The 18,809-nt window shown below is 53.1% G+C and overlaps 1 protein-coding gene across 2 annotated transcripts in view; it reads left to right on the top strand.

The window, feature by feature from the left end:
* Nucleotides 1-16,183, top strand: part of PAPOLA (poly(A) polymerase alpha) — a 50,120-nt gene extending 33,937 nt beyond the window's left edge. Inside the window, exons 15-21 of one of the 2 annotated variants that reach the window (XM_075531475.1) lie at nt 445-554; nt 3,071-3,192; nt 6,385-6,527; nt 7,767-7,867; nt 8,054-8,274; nt 14,044-14,118; nt 15,814-16,183. In XM_075531475.1, coding sequence (XP_075387590.1) covers nt 445-554; nt 3,071-3,192; nt 6,385-6,527; nt 7,767-7,867; nt 8,054-8,274; nt 14,044-14,118; nt 15,814-15,909 — 868 coding nt within the window. In that variant the 3' untranslated portion in view covers nt 15,910-16,183. The remainder of the gene's footprint in view (nt 1-444; nt 555-3,070; nt 3,193-6,384; nt 6,528-7,766; nt 7,868-8,053; nt 8,275-14,043; nt 14,119-15,813) is intronic. The other variant, XM_075531476.1, reaches the window with a different exon arrangement.
* Nucleotides 16,184-18,809: the final 2,626 nt, after the last annotated feature.

Here is an 18,809-nt window from a genome sequence, read left to right on the forward strand (position 1 = left end):
TCGGGGTATTGTTTGGAACAAGTGTTCACAGTTTTAATGACAGCCAAACTGCCATGTGCAGGACACAGGGCTGCTCCCCAGGGTCCCATCTTTGCCACCTGGTGGAAGACTTTTTGTTGTTGTTTTCAGTTCCATTTAATTCCATGAGTGTTAGTGCCATCTTAATTGCTAAGAGACGGACTCAGATGTACTCTTGAATGAGCTGAAGCAGCTGAGCACCCCCAGTTGGTGCCCTGCTGATATGTTAAGGAGAGTGGAGAAGGATGGGTGTCTGGGAGACTGGTAGGTGCTTTTTTGATGGAGTTTGGGGTAGCATTTTTTGTTGATTGCAGCTTGTACTTCACATTTCACATTTACCCAAGGTTGTCAGCACTGCCAGCCACACCTACAGCCATCTCTCTGTGACATCCTAATCCACCCGGTAACAGTCTTCTTCCTTTGCAGGGAAGAGTTTCGTACCATGTGGGTGATCGGGTTAGTGTTTAAGAAAACCGAGAACTCAGAAAACCTCAGTGTTGATCTGACCTATGATATTCAGTCCTTCACAGACACAGGTATGTCTCCACCTGGGGCCACGTGGCGCATGCTGGCACACCTGAGTTTTTCTCAGGGCATGCCCGAGTTAGGTGCAGCAGAGCCTGGAAGTACTTTTCTGTGAGTTAGTGGTTTCGTGACTGTATCCCAGCTTGTTTGAAGAATGTCCAGCATAGAAATGGGATTGACTCACACCTAGAGATTAGAAACCGTCTGGATCTATGTGTGCAGTGCCTCTTTGGGGCTACCTCACTGATATTGAACCTTACAAGCAGACGAGGAGAAACTTGAGGTGACTTGTAGGATCTGTCCTATACTCTTACTGGACATTAAAATGCCAGTTCCTACCCAGGCTAGTAGGGGCTGGACATGAGGTGAAAGGGAATGCATTCTTCCTGACCACTCCCTGGGTGGAGGTCCTGGATGAGAGCCCGGTCAATGTGGTTTTCCTGCGGTGCTTCTAACTACAACACCCTCCACCCTCAGGGAAGACTGCATCTTCCTTAAAACAAACTCAACTCACTCCCAGAAGAATCTCTTCTCCCCTTTCCCCAGGAAAGACTGCATCTTCCTTATGGACAGTTCAAGTTTTCCTCTCTTCCAAACATCTTTCTCCTTTTCTTCGCTCTCCCCCACCTCCCTACTGTTAATAAGTGAGAAACAGTTTTCTACATTCAGGTTTAACAGGAAACATTGGGACTGCTCACCTCTCTGTCTGACCTTTGAAGGACGGAGTGAAGTCAGAGAGGCGCCTGAGTCACGCTCGGTTTGTAGGACTAGTGTGCTCACACTCTACTCTCGCTCAGGATTAGGCTGTAATGGCGGGAGCCTGGTGGTGTGTTGCTTACGCGTTGGGCTGCCCTCTGAAAAGTCAGCAGTTCAAAATTGCCAGCTCCCTGGTGGAGGACAGGGTGTTCCTACTGTACACAGTTACAGTCTTGGAGACCCTAACAGTCCACATTGGCTCCATGGCAGTGAGGGTGTTGTGATGAAATTTGCACATGGTGAAATGGGCTTATATCTTAAGAATTAAAATGGAACAGCTACCCCGCACCAACAAGTGGAATTAGAAAGGAGGAAACAAACAGGGAAGCGCATGCTCAGTGCCTGCCCTGTGGAGAATCCCTGGCAGTGTGGCGTTTGTGACACTGTCGGCTGTCCTGCCTTGGTGACAAGTGAGCACCCCCCGAAGCATCGCTTTGCACACAACCTCCAGCTGAATTGCTCCTGCCAAGGTTGTCCTAGGGAGCTGTAAAGGTTTTCAGGGGCCTCTTGGCCCTTTGGGGAGAGAGACATTGAGTGCCTTGTGTCTTGGGACAGTTGCTTGGGATACCTTACAGAATTTTGAGTAAACAAACCTAAAACCAGCTCCCTGTGTGTTTCCTTTGATGTCTTCTGTGTGTTCCAGGTCACCTGGGTCCTTACCGAATCCTTTGGCTTCTGCTTTCAGAGAGTGTGGTGGTCCTGGCCCTTGTCCCCTTCATCCCAGTGATCATGCTTTATCCACTGCCTTAGGCTCCCCCATTCTAACCTGGCCACCCGCCAGCCATGTCTGAGCCACTTCCACACTGGCGGCCAGGCCATCGTTGTTTGGTGGCTTCTCCCATCCTTGAACAGGTCCTGGCTGTGCTGTGCAAGCCGCTCCCCAGTTCACCACCTGTCCCACATATCTTGGGGGTAGGAAGGTGGTGTAGTTCATAAACATCATTGGGCCCGATAGCAGCCTGTGTCCTGGGGGTTGTTTGAGAACCCTTACTGAGCAACATCACGGGTGGGGCTGGGCTCTCTTGTCATCTCTCGGACAGCAGTGATGACAAATGCAGGATGGTCGTGCATTGAAGCTCAGGCTTGGGGGCCGGGAGTTGTGATGGTGTCCGTGTGCCAGGAATGGTGGGATTTAGAATTGCTGAGTGAGGACGGTTCGCTGTGTGTGCACTCTGCCTTGGCCAGACCTGTCCTCTGCCATCCATGAAAGGGGCCCACGGTTATCCTCGGCCGTTGTCCTTTCTGCTTCGGCCTTCAGTTTGACCCTCCCTATCTTCCTCCTGACCTAGGCTCTCCTCAGAGCACTCGGCAGTCCCTGATGTGGGCTGGCCACCCCAGCCTCATCCCTGGGTGCTGTACCCCGTGCCTCTGGGATTCGGAGGGAGCAGACCCGTCAGGCCCATGTGCCACACACACGCTGGCCAAGTCGGCTCTTGGCCCTTGGTGTCTAATGGAGCCGAGTAATTTATTTGCAGCGTTTCACTTGGGCTCTGTGACCTCTCATTTGGGTATTCTTTGTTTTCCTGCATTCACAGTTTATAAATTCATAGATAAAACGCAACAAATAGCACGCAAGGGTGGGGTCTTCAGCTAATTGTATGTGCGCCTTGTGCAGCTGGCATCTCGAGCTGCTCAGGCGGCGGGCCATACTTTGCAGGCGGGCCTTGGACATCAAGAAGGGCTTGGCACTAGAACCACTGCTCCTGGGTATGTGGGATGCACGCCTTTGTGAGCAACGCCCTCGTCTTCTAACAACTTCCTACTTGTACAGTTTATAGGCAAGCCATAAACAGCAAGATGTTTGAGGTGGATATGAAAATTGCCGCCATGCATGTGAAAAGAAAGCAACTCCATCAACTACTGCCTAGTCACGTGCTTCAGAAAAAGAAAAAGGTAAATCTAGAAGGTGCTTCTTGGAGCCATGTGGGCCAAATGCGAATGCACCCAGTGCACCGTCCTCGGTCACGCCAACGCCGTCCACGCGTGCTGGGAGCTTGTGACGTGGTGCAGCCGCGGCAACAGGATGTGTGCTCTGGTGCCTAAGTCACTGGAGGTGTGCTGTCCTCCTCTTAGGTAGAATACGACCTCCTCTAAAAGCCATTTAAGATCCCACCTTGACACCTCATTTCTTTTGGACAATGAAATGGGTGAGACGAGGGGCTTCAGACAGTTTGTGGACAGATTTGCTGTCTTTTGATTGCGTTTCCACAGGCCGCTCTCACAGCTTTCTTGTGTGTGTGTCCATGTAACCGACGCGGGCATTTTCCGAGGAGAATGGCTTGTGAGGATGTTGGTAAAAGCCACCAGCTGCCCTCTGCTTAGCAGGGAGCAAGCACCCAGTGCTCGAAACCCCGGTGCTCCACGATCACCGGGCTTTTACAGGACCTAGGGTCTTGTTTACACCTTACGCTTAAAAACTGCGTAGGCGAGAATATGAAAGAAAAGGCTAGAGGGGAGAGAGGAGCATCGGGCTGATGGTCGGTGGCTGGCAGCAGATGGTCGAGAGCACACAGGAAGTAGTCACTCCGAGAGGAGCTGACTGTCTGATGGGTGAAGTATGGCAGGGCCCTCCTGGGCCACCACCTTGAAGTGCAGGAAGGCCTTGTGCCCTTGTCAGATCTGCACCGTTAGTGAAGCACACCAACACCATCCGCTCCTGACGAGCCTCCCGAGCATGAGTGAGTCGGGACGTGCAGAGGGCTGAGACCAGGGCCTGGTACCGGTACCCCTTCACTCTAAGTCCCCATAACCCAGGGACTGATGTGTTTGGCTTAAACAGAATTTAAAGTGGTTTCACTTAATTGAGGCAGCATGTAATATCTGTATGACAGGGGTCTGGAGAGTGGGGAAAGCCTGTTCTTTCCTCACACAGTCCGGTGCCTGGGGTCCAGTCAGAGGCGTCCACTTGTCTTCTGCTCGTTCCTTAGATATTCTGTGGATGGGCGTTAGCAGTTGCACGTTAGTATTTATAAGCATTGGTTTTTCAGACGTGAATATGAATTCTATTGCTTCATGTTAAGTCATTTATTTTATTGAAACAGCTGTTCACAACTATGGCCGCCAGATGTCGCATAACTTGATTCGCATCACATTTTAAAGATTGTAATGTTAGGTGTACATGGTAGCAGCGGAGTTTGCGGTGACTAGCGTGTGTTGATATAAGATATTTTATTTCTGAGGTGGTCTGTGTCATATCACTAGTGATTGGGAATCTGTGTAGAATTTCCTTTCTCTGACCCAGTCCCTGTAATGCCATCACTCTTAGCATGTGAGTGGCACTGCCCGTTGATTGCCCGCACATGCCCGCAGAGGCCGAGGCTGTCTGAGGAGCTGACTGGCTGTGCTTGGTGCCCCACCTCCTTTTGCACACTTGCTGAAGCCCAGTGTTGGGTGGTGCATGTAGTGGCTGCTAGGCCTGGGATATGGCTGTCGGACTGCAACTCTGCCTGCTGAGCCTTCCTGTCGTCTAGAGCACTTGGAAGGGGCCTACCGCCCTTTAGAAAGAAAAGTAGTACTTTTTGGTGTTGCTGGTAAACAGTGTCTACACGTCTGATAGCACCCAATGCTCAGCTTTCTTTGATTAACTTCTGCTTGCTTCCTCTTCTGAGCCATTCTTTTTCGTTTCCATGTCAGAGTGCCTGTAGGTATTGTCTGCAGGAGAAGGACCTGCGCTGAGGAGCGAGCACCTCAGGCCGAGCAGGAGAAATTGCTGGGGAAGCTGTGCTGGCGAGTGGGGTGGCCGCACTCTCTGATGAGTGTTTTGATGGGGCCTCTTGGGTGGTTTGCCCTTGGAGCCCCCCTCTGCTGAGCTTTGTTTGGCCACGGTCAGAGCTGAGTGGCTCACGACCTATCCCCACTGGTGGCCCAGATCCTTGCAGACAACTGTGCCAATGGGAGTGCACACACCTGCACTGTTAAAGGAACCCATCCTTCTCCTGCCCAGGCCAGAGAGGGCCTCACTGACAGCACCAGCAAGCACCTTTCCCGACGGACTAGTTGCAGACATCATTACGGCTTCCTGCTGTCCCTCTGCCCCTCTCTGATCAGAGTGCATACCCAGAGCTAGCCTGTTGTTGGAGGCACCGGGGAGCAGAAGCTGGGCTGGGGGTGGCAGTTGTGAGCTGCACCCCCTCCTCACTTAGCAGCAGGTGCTGCTAGAGGAGTAGCTCTGTAGGGGACAGTGGCTGAGTGGCAGGGGGAGGGCCATCCCATTAACCAGGTGGACCTCACTGCTAGCTTCCATGGCGGCATCCCAAGCCCTTGGGAGGCACGGCTGGCCAAGCTGACAGAGTCGGACACATACCCCCACACACAGACACCCCACACACATCCCCTGGCACCCTGTGATGCTCTTTCTGCCTGCCACTTGGCACTGCTGCATGGTTCATGGCTGATGCCCACACGAGTTGGTCAAGGGTCAGGTGCTTCTGCTGTGTGCAGCCCAAGTGAGCCAGTAAGTGAGGCTGAGGTTTATTTCTGCCAACATGTTTCTGTGATTCAGTGAATACCGAGGCAGTCTGTTGGGGAGGGAGAAAGCAGAAGAAATGGGTGTGATAGAGTAGCTTTGACGTGTTACCACCCAAGTCGTAGCCAGAGCACAGAAACCTTGCTTTTGGGAGAGGTGCAGTTTGTTGGGAAATGGTAATAAGTGGTGACTCTGTTGTACTTTCCAGGGAATTATTTTGAAATGACATAATTTTAGAATTCATAGTGGAATGATTAGAAATAATGATACTTCACATCTTGTTATCCAGAAAATTCATTTTGTTAGTGTTGTGTTTATATTAGAACCTTTTCCCCTTATGTTTATGAACTGATTATGGTACCCGATTCAAGACACCAGTGCTTCTTGACGTGCGCATGCCTCATAGTCAGCCTGGGTGTCCACAAGCAGCATTCCCACCCCCACGCTGCCCTGTAATCAGACTTAGAAGTCCGAGGGCATGATGGCCAGCACGGGGCCTTTCCAGTCAGTCTGAGAGCTGCTGGTGATTTCCACATGCCTGTGCTACTGAGTTGGGGATTTGGGTGTCCCAAAGCCAGGGTAAGAGAAAGGTGTGTGATGATGTGCTTCATTGATTGCAGCATTCGACAGAAGGTGTCAAATTGACAGCGCTGAATGACAGCAGCCTCGACTTGTCTGTGGACAGTGACAACAGCATGTCTGTGCCTTCCCCCACCAGTGCTATGAAGACCAGTCCATTGAACAGTTCTGGCAGCTCTCAGGGGTAAGGACCGGGAGAACTGCTGACGGCGACCGTGGCATGGGGCCTCACCTCTTCAGGTGGTCCAGATCTTCCTTTTCGGAAACACATTTTGTTTTTGTCCCTCACATTGGGGACCCTGTGGACACAATGGAGGCTAACCACAAGAGTCACCATTGGGAGCCACCAACTGCTCCTGGGGAGAAAGAGCAGCAGGCTTTCCATTCCGCAAAGCGCCACCATGCGGGAAGCCCACGGGGCAGTTAGTTTTACGCTGCCCTGCAGGGTCGCTGGGAGTTGGCCTCTTGGCATCGTAGCTGTTGCTAGTCCATCTCTGAAACGGATTCCTTTGGTTTGGGTAGTAATGGCCTGTCAGCATCCACACTGACTCCCCACCATGGTCGAGTTGCCTCCAACACTCGGTCACTGTGTAGGACAGAGGAGAGCTGTCCCTCCAGGTTCCCAAACCTACCTACCGCTATCTTGACACATGCCTGCCGCTTCTACCCTGCCTGGTAGCCTAGTCTTTGAACCGATGTTTTAAAAGCAAATCTAAAACCCATTTCATTGGGAACTGGCTCCACTTGGAGGTGTCAGTTCATGGACTGCAGAGGAAATGGGCAGTGTAGCCATTGCCATCCCTGAGCCCCTTTCCGACACCTTCAGAAAGAGCAGCATGGAGTCTCAGAGGCTCAGCGTGACTAAGACTGCGTGTGTTCCTCCCCACTGTGCAGGAATTCCTTTTACAATAAAATCGTTCTACCCACCTGAGAAGCTTTTCAAGAGAAGCATCGTCTTACACCTGCCACCAGCAGGTGTGGACTGTCGCGGCCCTCTGTCAGTGGCACCAACCAACGTCTTCCCAGCTGCGCCTGTGTGTCTTAGTGCTCAGCACCTCTACCCTCGTCAGGCAGGGAGGGCTGGGGGAGCATTAGTGAAGCACTCAGCTGCCAGCCCCATGGGGTAGTGCAGGTAACAGAGCACTTGCCCTTGTGAAATTGGACAGGATGGCATTGCCTCGGTGGGTTCATGTCGCAGCCAAACTCAGTTCATAAGAGGAGGTTGTCGAGTGCCCTCCAATCCCGTCTTACTGAGGGACCCTGTGCATAACTGAACGAAGCATGGCCTGGTTCTGACTATCTGCAGGGGACGTAAAACTCAGCTAAATGAGCCTTTATTGTAGAAGATGACTTCTGTGCGCTTTAAGTAATTCTGCTGTTGATGCTGACTTTCATAGTAGCTCTGAATTTTTTTCTTTTTCAGCAGAAACAGTCCTGCTCCGGCTGTGACAGCAGCCTCTGTGACCACCCTCCAGGCTCCTGACGTTTCTGGGCCTCCAGTGAACTCCGGCGACGGCTCAGGGGGTGAGGACATGAGCCTGCGGGTCCTGCATCTTGAAATTGGCTTTATCTTTTGTCCCCTCTTTGAAAACGCTCCGTATGATGTGGATGCGGTTGACCTGGGTGGTCAAGGGCAGGGAGCTTCTGCTGGCAGGCTGGCTGCTCCAGGAGGTCCGAGCCCGTGCACCCCCCCCCCCCCCCGCCCCCCAGGTACGTCGAGCGAAAGCATTCCTCAAACTGCCGTGCAGCCAGCCATTTCTCCACCACCAAAGCCTCCGCTCTCCAGAGTGGTCTCGTCCACACGCCTGGTGAACCAGCCACCCAGACCTTCAGGAAATGCAGCAACAAAAATACCTAACCCCATAGCAGGCGTCAAGAGGACCTCCTCCCCCCACAAAGAAGAGAGCCCCAAGAAAACCAAAACAGAGGAGGTATGTGTTGTGCAGGGGTAGCAGCTCTGCCCCGGCCAGCCTCCTGCTCACCTCAGAGCGGGACTTGGGCGGACCTGGCGGGGCACACATCAGTAGCGCCATGGAGCAATGCATCTTTTGTGCTGATTGGTGGTTTGGGAGCCCTTTAGAGCTCTATGGACCAAAGTTCATCCTGCCTGTGGATGCAGAGAGAGAGCGGGTGTGTGTGTTGGTGTTGGTGTGTGTTGTGTCCCTGTGTCCTGAGCGTGTTGTGTGTGTTGGTGTGACCAAAGTTCATCCTGCCTGTGGATGCAGAGAGAGAGAGCGGGTGTGGGTGTGGGTGTGGGTGTGGGTGTGTTGGTGTGTGTTGTGTCCCTGGGTCCTGAGCGTGTTGTGTGTGTGTGTGTGTTGGTGTGACCAAAGTTCATCCTGCCTGTGGATGCAGAGAGAGCGGGGTGGTGGTGGTGGTGTGTGTGTGTTGTGTCTCTGGGTCCTGAGTGTGTGTGTTGTGTTGTGTGTGATGTGTGTCGTGTCTCTGGGTCCTGAATCCTGCAGGGGCCCAGTTAAAATGTTGGACTCCTGGGAGTTCTTTAGGGATGACTGAACAAAGTTCCAGAGTCAGATCATTTTGGGACCCAAGGGATTGTATTCATTTTGGTCGGTTCTTTGAGGAAGATTCTGCAAGTACTTGTCCTCTTTGTAGTGGCTGGAGCACCTTGTTCCAGTTGTCAGCGGCTTTAGGAAAACCAGGGGGAGCTTCCTGCCTGTTCCCGAGAGTCATCCTCTCTGGTGGTTTTGGTGACACTCAGCGGGCCATGGGGCTACGAGTGTCCTGTGGGAGGGGAGGACCTAGCCAGGCCCTGGCAGTGCACCTCTGTAAGGTGGGCTTCCTTCTGCTAGTTGTGCTGAATGAGGCTGAGGAACAGTGCACCTCTCTCTCGCTGTTCTCTCCCTGTCTGCGCGGACTGAGGCCGGGGTTCTCCCACCGCCTGTCCAGACTAGCGGCTGTTGTAGGGCTGCTGGGGGCCTGCCTCCTGGAAGATGGGGCACACATGGCAGTCCTGGCAGTCCCTGCTGCCACCTGCGAATGTGCTGCCATCAGGTCCCTCCAGACCCACGATGGCGATGTGGTCCCCAGACATGGGAGCCACCTGCACACAGGCCCATGCCCTGCTTCCGTGGGGTCTCCTGGTTCCCAGACACCACAGCAGACGCCGGGCCACGGGTCCTGTGCCGGAGTCCTGGATGTAGCCTTTTGTTGAGCTGAGTGGAGAGAACTGAGAAGATTGCAAACAGGAATAAAGGGGTCACCTACTGACTGCCCACCTCATACCCTCAGTGATGAGGAGCTCCGTCCCACACCGGAGTGAGGCGGGGCACTCCGCCAGTCCCTGTCACCTAAGTTCTTCCAGCCCTTTTCTGCAGCCCCCGCTCTTGGTTCTGGTAGACAAGCGGGAACCTGTAGCTTGAGTCCCTCACAGCCATCGCAGTGGCCCACCGTGGTTCGGCGTGGTGTCATAGGTTTGCCTCTGTCACAGTGACGTCACCGCCGTGCTGGCCTGTGAGGTGTCTGAGGGCAGGGGTGCTCCAGTGACCTTGTTCTCCCTGGTACCTCCAGAAACCTGCGAGAGCAGTGAGTGAGTGCCAGGTTCCCCATGGTCAGGCTTACAGGAAAGGGAAGAATCACGTGAGCATAAGAAAATGATTCTACTTACAAAATTAACGATTTATTACTAGCATTTTATACCCAGTCAGTGCTCAGATGTCCCCAAGCATTCATTGTACAGCGGTTTCTTTGTTCAAATCTGGAACAAAGTAAGGCCTCTGCGTTAGTGTTGCCTGCCTCTTAGGCCTCATATTACATTGTCTAAAGGGGTCTGAGGGATTGGTGTGGAGGCCACATTGGCCTCCTCCAGATTTAGTCCATGTCCACACCAGCCTGAGGCCTATGGCTACAAGGCCAGTGGTCAGGTCAGATGGCTCCACCGCCATGTTTCTCTTACTAATTCGATTCTGTCACCAACCATTCCTCCCATGGCCTCTACTTCTCTGCTGGCATCAGTAACCTGTTGCAGTGGTCACACGGGACTCCCAAGGAGCCCTCACAACTGTGGGGGTGCTGACAGGTTGCCACAAGTCAGGAGCACAAGCCGTGACGTGTCTGTTGCAGCTCCTCAGTCAGCAGCCAGTCTCTCTCTGGTGCTCAGCCTCCCAGTCACATGATCCCTTGACTGCTTCCTTGTTTGGTTGGTCTCTGGTCTCAGTGCTGCGGCTCCGGGTGGCCTCTGCTGCCCCTGGCCGCTTCGGGCAGGGACCTTTCAAAGAACCCTGCTCTCGGTGGTTGGGAGTTCTCCCTGCTACCCTTCCCTGTGTGCAGGGTCCCAAGTGACCACTGGTGAGGTTACAGGGACCCAGGTAGAAGGCTGAACTTGGGCCTTTCACGTGGCCACTTCCCTCTTCTCCTGCCCTCCACCCTGCACGTTGCTTGTTCAGTGCTGTCTCCGGTGGTCCAGACCACGGTTCCAAACATTGGCTCTCGAGCTTGTGACTAAAGTAGAATTGAAAATTCAAATAAATCTATCATAGTTTCATTGACAAAAGGTTTTGAAGGGTCTTATTCAGATCATGGTGCTTTGGTTTGTAAAAATATTTATGGCTCTTGAATAATTTTTAAGTTGCTGTGAGGGGCAGGATTCCGGCTCTTCAGTCTCAAAAGTTTGCTGACCCTGATCTAGAGAAGTGTTTCCCAGAGTGGGTGGGACTGGCTCACACAGGCCAGAACTCAGATGTTTGGTAACCAGGGCGCCTGAGGCTTTCTTCCTTTTGCCCCTGAAAAGGGGCTGTGGGCTCAGTAATGGGAATCTATGGTCTAGCTTCTGCTTTTGGCATCTCACAGGACTGTGCCACAGGCAGGGCTTTGAGGTGCCAGGTGTTTCGTACCTGGAAGCGCCCTTGCCTGCGGCCTAGATGGTCTTTCTGCGAATGTCCTCGGTCCACAGAGAAGGAACTTGATGCTCGGGGACCATCTAGAGGAGAGTCGAGATGAGCCACCCAGGCTCCTGGTGCCAAGGGTGAGGACGCCTGCGTCTTCTCTGCTAACAGGGACTTAGTTTGAGGTACAAGCACTGGTTTCGCTCCCTCAGGAACCCCCTAAATGGGTATACAAAGGAGAATTTGCATGTTTTTCTGTGTTTTAAATCTGCTTAATGGTTATCACATGCTCAAATGTAAATGGTAATCTCAAACAAAAGGAAGAATAAAATCAGATGCCACCTGGATAGTGTGGAAAGATAAAGCTCCACACATGCATGTACAAGCGTACACGTCAACTTCTCTTGTGGATGGTCCCTGGGGACTGTGGATACAGCCCTACACATGCATGTACAAGCGTACACGTCAACTTCTCTTGTGGATGGTCCCTGGGGATTGTGGATACAGCCCTACACATGCATACACAGGCGTACACGCCAACTCTGGTGGAAGGTCCCTGGCATGGACAGCCATGGAGCTGCTGAGTTCGGATGACCCAGTTCGAGAGAGACCCCTGCTCCTGGCCGGCTGAGTGCTGTCCACCTGCCTTCCCGGGCAGTTTTGAAGCCGAGGACCAGAGATAACTGACTTCTTTGAGCCACAGCTACTCCAAGGTGTGTCTAAGATGAAGGGCCTGTAAGAACAGAGCAGCTGCTGCCACAAGCACAGACCGTGACCCCACTGCCGCGAGGCTAGGGTGAGGGTGACTTTGCAGCAGGTTCTATGTAGGGCACAAACACGGCTCCTAGGGAACCAACCAGGTGGTGTTGCTGTTCAGCCTCTTCAGACACTCGGACGCCCTGTGTTGTTTTCATAGAGCCACATTCAGACTTTAATGTTGGTTCACTTTGGTGCATACACATCCCACCCACCACCCACTCTGGGCACGATGCAGCGCCACTATTCTTGGTTGCTGGAGGCAGGCCTCTGCGTGTGGCTGGGGGTGAGGTTGGGGGCTTTTCCTTCCTTCTCCCTCCCTCCCTGGCTCTGTGAAGGCACCAGAGGCTCCCTCGGCTTCCCCACGGCCAAGCAACGTCAACAACGAAGAAACACTGTCGCCTATGTTAGAACCATCATATGCCCTTTAAGCGCAATCAAGAGCTTTGTGAATTAAAGCTTGATTGACAATCAAAGTTTTTCACTTTGGAGATTAAACTTCAAAATAACAAAACAGGATGAGTTAAGTGAAGATGCTCACTGTCCTGCACACGATCAAACGGCGGTGAAGGTGTGCTCCCTTAGCCACAGGTCAGCATGCACGCTGTGCGGGCCCGCCCCGTGTTGCCCACGTTGTCTCTGCTGCTGTGGCCGCCGTGGTGGAGAAGCCCTGCATGAGGGGACGAGCCCTTAGGCTGCCCAGGAAGCAGGTGCTCGGCCGCTGCTCAGGAGAAACGTGTGGTCACTGTCCCCAACCAGAAAGGCCAGTTCTGCTCTATCCTGCAGGGGCGCTGGGCACCAGCGGGTCTGGTTTGATTTTAGGATGAACGGGGCTTGCAGAAGGCAGATGTGGTAAAAGAGATTTGACTCAATTTGTAACAAGACTGACACTGGCTTTTTCAGAAATGGAACTGTGTGGTTTTCCTGTTGCATAGACGCTAGAAACCCCCTTTCCTGAATTGTTACCCTATACCCTGAGATGGAGATGAGTTGTCGGCATGCATGTTGTGGGCGTCTGTTCTTCCCCGTCCCCCATGCACATCCACCAGTGCCTTCCTCAGCCTGTGGTGCCGTGAAGTGGCAGCCTGTCTGAAGTGGGCGGTCTCTGGGTCAGCAGGCTTCCCATGTCACCTGTAGTTCCTTTCACAAAGGGAAGCTACCCTTGGGCTGTGGTGTGGGCGGGAGTTCAGTTGCTGGCCCCGACATGGGCTCGCTCCTTCCTCGGGACAAATTCACGATAAGTTTTGAGCGCCGAGCTATCCTCCCAGAAGGCTGTGCTTCGCCCGGCCCACTCCACATGTGTGCACCCCCCTCCCACTCGTGAGACTCTCAGTATGTCCTCGTGTTGCATGTGTGCCAGGGCACAGGTCACATGTCTGCAGCCGCCCATCACACCCTTGTCTCAGGCTTGGCTGGGGAGATGGGTCGGTGGCATTCAGGGCCAGAGGTCAGCTCAGAATCTGTGGGGTCACCATGCTAACATGTTCTTGAAGGACACAGAATGGTCACAGAGGCTTTATCATGAAATGGCAGTGCCCTGATGGAGGCTTGGTTGGGAAACCCTCAGATCATAGTTTGGCATCCTTGTTGACCAAGGGGTCTGTGACTTGAGCAGCGCTTTCTGGTACACCTCCTCCCCAACGCCCCTCACACACATGCTCAGTTGTCAGCGACCGTTTGAAGTGTTAGTTTGTGTGGGTCTTCGCTGACATGCTGAGTCTTGCCTTGTGACTCTGAGCGTCCTGAAGGCACCAGGTGGCATGGATGCAGGTGGGGGCAGCCCGAGCTCTGCATTTGGGGAGGGCAGAGCAGAGCAGTGCTCAGACTGTAATGGAAGGCATGGGACCATTTTGGGGACAGTGGAACTCTTCAGAAGCTTTGCTCTTTTCCTGTAGCCAGGAACTTGGTCTTGAGTGTATAGGTTGTTAATTCCTGTCTGGGCAACAACAGTTTATCAGGAGCTGATAATTATTGTTTATTTAAAATGTCCAAAACTTTGACCATGTTCTTTAAGGGTTAAGGAGGCAGAGGAAGCATTGGGTGTGGGTGGGTGGCGGGGCTGTCACCTGACTCTCAGACTCTCTCCCTGCCCCTGTCTCACAGGAACAGCTTGATTCCGAGACAAGTACGACGCAGCCAGAGACTCTTCAGACGGCGACCTCCCTGCTGGCCTCTCAGGTACTGAACACACAGCGCAGGCCGGGAGAGCGAACCAGAGGGAGCATGAGGGACGTGCCTTTTCTGTGCTGACAAAATGCCCAGCCCTCCCTCCCTCACAGGGTCCCAGCCCAGAGCTCAGAGAGAGTGTTTGTTTGGTACAGGCCGAAGAGGACTTTTCAACAAGGAGAGGGAATAAACCTGCCTCCTGGATTTTTAGCCCCTAACTGGCACCTGCCTCAGGTCTCTTTGCTTTTTGGTCCGCTAGTTGATGAGACCCATTGTTGTTGAAAGTTGGTTTTGGTTTGTCCTGGAAGTGCCTCAGGAGCACCCCAGCCCCATGTCGATGGCGAAGCCTCCAAATGGAGAGGGAGTGGTCGCCCAACTGGCCCTGCCGCTCCCTTGCCACCTGACCCAGGCTCTGGTGGCATCTCCGCTCCATGCCTCCCACGGCACCCCTGCACACTCCTTCCCGTGTGTCACCTGGAAGATGAGTGTGTGCTGGCTGGCGTCCCCCCAATGTTGCTGTGCTTGGATTGCTTACAGTGCTGGCTGAAGGGCATGCTGCTGCTGCAGGGGGACCCCGGGCCTCTCAGGGCAGCACTGGGTGGGCCAGGCTGGGAGTGGATTGCGGTGCTGGCTGTATACCCTCTGCTCTGCCACCTCGCTCTCTGGGGAGCTGGTGTCAGGGCCTCTTCTCAACAGGCGAGGTGAGGAGGGACTTCGTTCAGTGAGAGGATTCATGGCTTCTCAGAGAGGAAACCGCCTAGTGCATCATGGGACACGGGATGTGAAGGATGGGTCCTTGCTGCTGCAGCGCGGTGGCCCCGGGGTGCTTGACTGAGTGCCCGCTGCTTGGGGACAGCCCTGGAATGCTCAGAGAGCTGCCTAGGCTGGGGGGGGAGCAGGGGGCCAGGGTGAGGTGAGGGCCCGAACCTGACAAGCTTTCACCAAAGCTCTCACTTTGAATGTTAAGAAGACTGTAGAAAGAGTAGTCAGTTTTTTAGTTTACCATTTCCTCAACATTAGCCTGGTATCACTGCTTTTTGTACATGAAATCTCAAAGTTCACCGTGCCTGGAACCCGGAGGTTCCTGGCAGACCTGCTGTTCCTTGAGTGAGGCGAACATTGGGTCTTCTCCCACACGGGGGCGCCACAGCACCGGTTGCTGTGGAAGCTTCTAGGACCTTCAGAAGGTTCAAGGAAAATCTTCCTTCAGTGGCCTTTTCCTTGACTTTTACATGAAGCCTCTTCAGACACTTTAAAGCAGATGACAAGTCATTCTGAGAGGACCCTGTTTTTAAAATGATTACTTGGGAGTTTATATACTTGTGTATAAAATATTTTGTAATCACTTGAAAAAAATTTGAGGTATAGAAAAATTACTAGATGGTATGTGTATGTGTAAAATAATTCAAAATCATACGGGGAAAATGTAGAAATAAGAAGAAATTATTCGGTGTGTATCTTAGGAATAATGAGTGTGTGTAAGGGCCCCTCTGCATGATGGCAGAGAGTTTGGTTTTTATATTTCTGTGCCTATCGTATTTCTTAATGACTTGGACAACGTCGAGTCGTTGAACAAACCATCCGATGGTGACAGGAGCGACAGCAGGCGGTGCCCTGGCCTCTACGCAGCGGCCTCTCTCCGCACAGGCCCCACCTGTCCCTGCTGTGCACACTCCAAATGATGCCCTGTGTTTGCTTTGTCCACAGAAAACGCCCAGCACAGACCTGTCTGATATCCCTGCTCTCCCTGCAAACCCCATTCCTGTCATCAAGAACTCAATAAAACTGAGACTGAACCGGTAAAATACACCTCAGGGGTCCATACGTAATACCTGCCAACTCAACCTGTTGTCTGGAGGGATCACCAAGGAGAGTGGCAGAGGGGACGAGGTGCAACGGGCTGAGAAGGGGCTGCAGGCGGGCTGGTGCCCCCACCCCAACCCCGGGCTCCTCCGTGCTGGATGGAAGTCCAGGTTCGTATGTGAAGCCAGGAGCGCTATTATTAATGTGTTAGCAACAGTCATGTTACATGATTTCAAAAGATTACTGCCTTTAAAAAACAAAAAATCCACCTCAAGTTCTAGTTGTGTCCATAATTGACATCTGGATTGGGTTTATGTTTGATGCGTTGTTTGGAAAATTTGCAATACAGACTGGCAAAAGAATTCCTTATTCTGATGATGCACTTTTATGTATTTTTTATTAGAAAGTAGAACTAATTTTAGATTGTCAGCTGGATGGATTTCCATTTTTCCCGAGGAGTTTTCTTTCCCATTAGTCTCCATGTTGGACACGGCTGTGCGTGGTGACGCTGCACCTCAGGGGCAGGAGTGCTGCCGGCTCCGTCCTTGTGCAGCTGTAACCCTGAGCCCGGGGTCCGCGCCTGACATTGAAGGGGTAATTAGGAAGTAGCTTGGCTCTGAGGGGTCCTAATTAAGAAACGATATCTTGGTTTTCTTGGGAGGATGGTTTTGCAGTGCATACAAATCAGCGATCAAACAGCAGATTTTTCCTTTGAGCCTGTCGCAGCTCCATCTTCTTTTACCTTTTCTTCCGTCGTCCCCGAAACAACCCTTGCATGTACGCTTTGTAAAGTAGGGCTGACCAAGCGCCAGCACACCCTGCAGCCTCCACCGAAACCACTGAGTGGCCCTGGGAGCTTGTGGCACCAACCTCCGACCTGGCTCCCCGGTCACCTGCCTGCTGGCCGCAGGCCCAGCCTGGGAACCCACCGGCCCGCCCACCAAGAGGACTTCGTCTCCATGGCATAGTTTCCGGGAATTTTAAACTATGTTTTATTTTTAAATGGCTTACCCAATGTGCCAGTACATTTTACTCACAGAAACATTTAAGTCATTTCTAGCCAAACGCCTGACGTCTAGTCAGCTCCCTCCTTTTTGTCTCATTCGATCCACAAATTAGGACAAACCGACACCCACCCTCCCAACTGAGTTGCCGAAAGTCCACCTCCAGGAAGCCTGTCCTGCAGGTGGGGGGGTGGGTTATGATGCTGGGGACAAGGCAGGCACGTGCGTGGACATCCTGACAAGCATGTCATGTGAGCCCTGCTCTGTTCTGCCCAGCAGTCCTCACGCTAACCTGCAATGAGTCCCCCACCCCCACCTTCTGAGTCCACTCCCGGGGTGGAGCGCAGTCTCCCCTGCAGCTATGCAGTGATCCAGGCATCCTTTTCACCTCTGCTTCCCACACTCCCGGCTCTGGTCCTGCCCCCCCCCCCCCCCCACGCCCCACCTGCCCACGGAGAGGACGGCATGCTCGCAGGTGACGGGGCGTGGTGTCTGTGTGTTTTGCGTAGCTTCAGAGTTAGATGGAAATTGCCAGGCACAGATGTAGTCTTGTCGTTTTGTTTACACATTGGGGGGACATCCAGTTTATTAAAACGTCCCTGTAACTGCACCCAGTTTTGCCAGGCTGGAGACTTGGCACTTCCCTGTGTAGTGACTGTCATTCCCCTTCTCATCCCTGGAGGGCAGACTGTTGCTTCCGCATGTGTGCGCAGTGTCTCATGACTGGAGTTTGCTTTGTTTTATAGTATCTGTACTCCTTGTATTTTTCCAGAGCTATTTTGTAAACAGATGATGTATTTCTCCATTGAAAACACAATAAAAAAACACAGCACAATCCCACCGTTGACTGGGCTCTGTGCATGGGCTCGGGCCTGGGGGCCTTATGGACTCTTGTTCTGACTTCCCGGCCTGGCCACGCCACACGCAGAGGCAAGCCTGGTGGTCTGGCATTCCGCAGTTCAGGGCCCTTTGTTTCCGGGGTGTGATCTCTAAGGTGGAGGATAGAGCCCTGGGAGTGTTGAGTCCCACCTGTAGGTGCCTGGCCTGCAGCACAGACCAGACCTGCGGCTACCCCTGTATCAGAGCCCTTGCTCCGCCCCGTGCTCTCCCATGCCAGTAGGTGGCACTGTGGCTTCTCAGGGAACCCGGGGACAGTCTAGAACTTTGTGATTTAGGAAACTCGAGTCAGAGACTGCTTTCTCCTCCAGAGAGCCTGAGTGCCCAGCATGGCATGCCTACCCTCGCCCGTGCGTGCGTGCGCTAGGGATCATTTCTGGCCCTGTCAAGGGTCACTGTGGGGAGGATTTAAGTGGGGGTGCAAGCTGGGCTGTGAGGGGTCTTGTGCTAAAAGCTGGCGGGGCCAAGCTGTGGGCTACCCATTGAGGCAGCTAGACTCAAGACATTAGGGGTGGTGGTTGTGTTATGGGGGGGAGGGTGCAGACACTGGTGAGTTCTCTTTCCCAAGCCCCGTCATCATGGATACCCACCTGGACACAGGGCCAGCATCACCCCATGTCCGACCTGGGCGTTTGGTGCTTCTCTAGGAGGAGGATGGGTGACGGGAAGGGTGTGTGGTGGAATCCGGCGGAGCTGCTCGGGGGAAGGCCCCCTTCGTGGTGCGGAGAGCTATGTGGCTGTGATGGCACCTGGGTGGTGGGGCGTGGCCTGCAGTCACTGTCGTCGGGGGAACTCTGCAACAGCAACCTGTAGACCAAGCCCTCATGGACGGCTCTTCACCAAGCCCTGGCGCCAGGAGTGCATTTGAGCAAATAGATCAACTCATGACTTAAAACGACACCAGTCTCTGCAATACTTTTTGCCAGTTTAAATCATAATAAAAATGAATGTTACTGGGGAAACCAGTACCTGAATCGCGCATTATGTTCCGTTTCTGTT

Source organism: Tenrec ecaudatus, chromosome 14 (assembly GCF_050624435.1).
Source record: "Tenrec ecaudatus isolate mTenEca1 chromosome 14, mTenEca1.hap1, whole genome shotgun sequence".
Taxonomy (NCBI): Eukaryota; Metazoa; Chordata; class Mammalia; order Afrosoricida; family Tenrecidae; genus Tenrec; species Tenrec ecaudatus.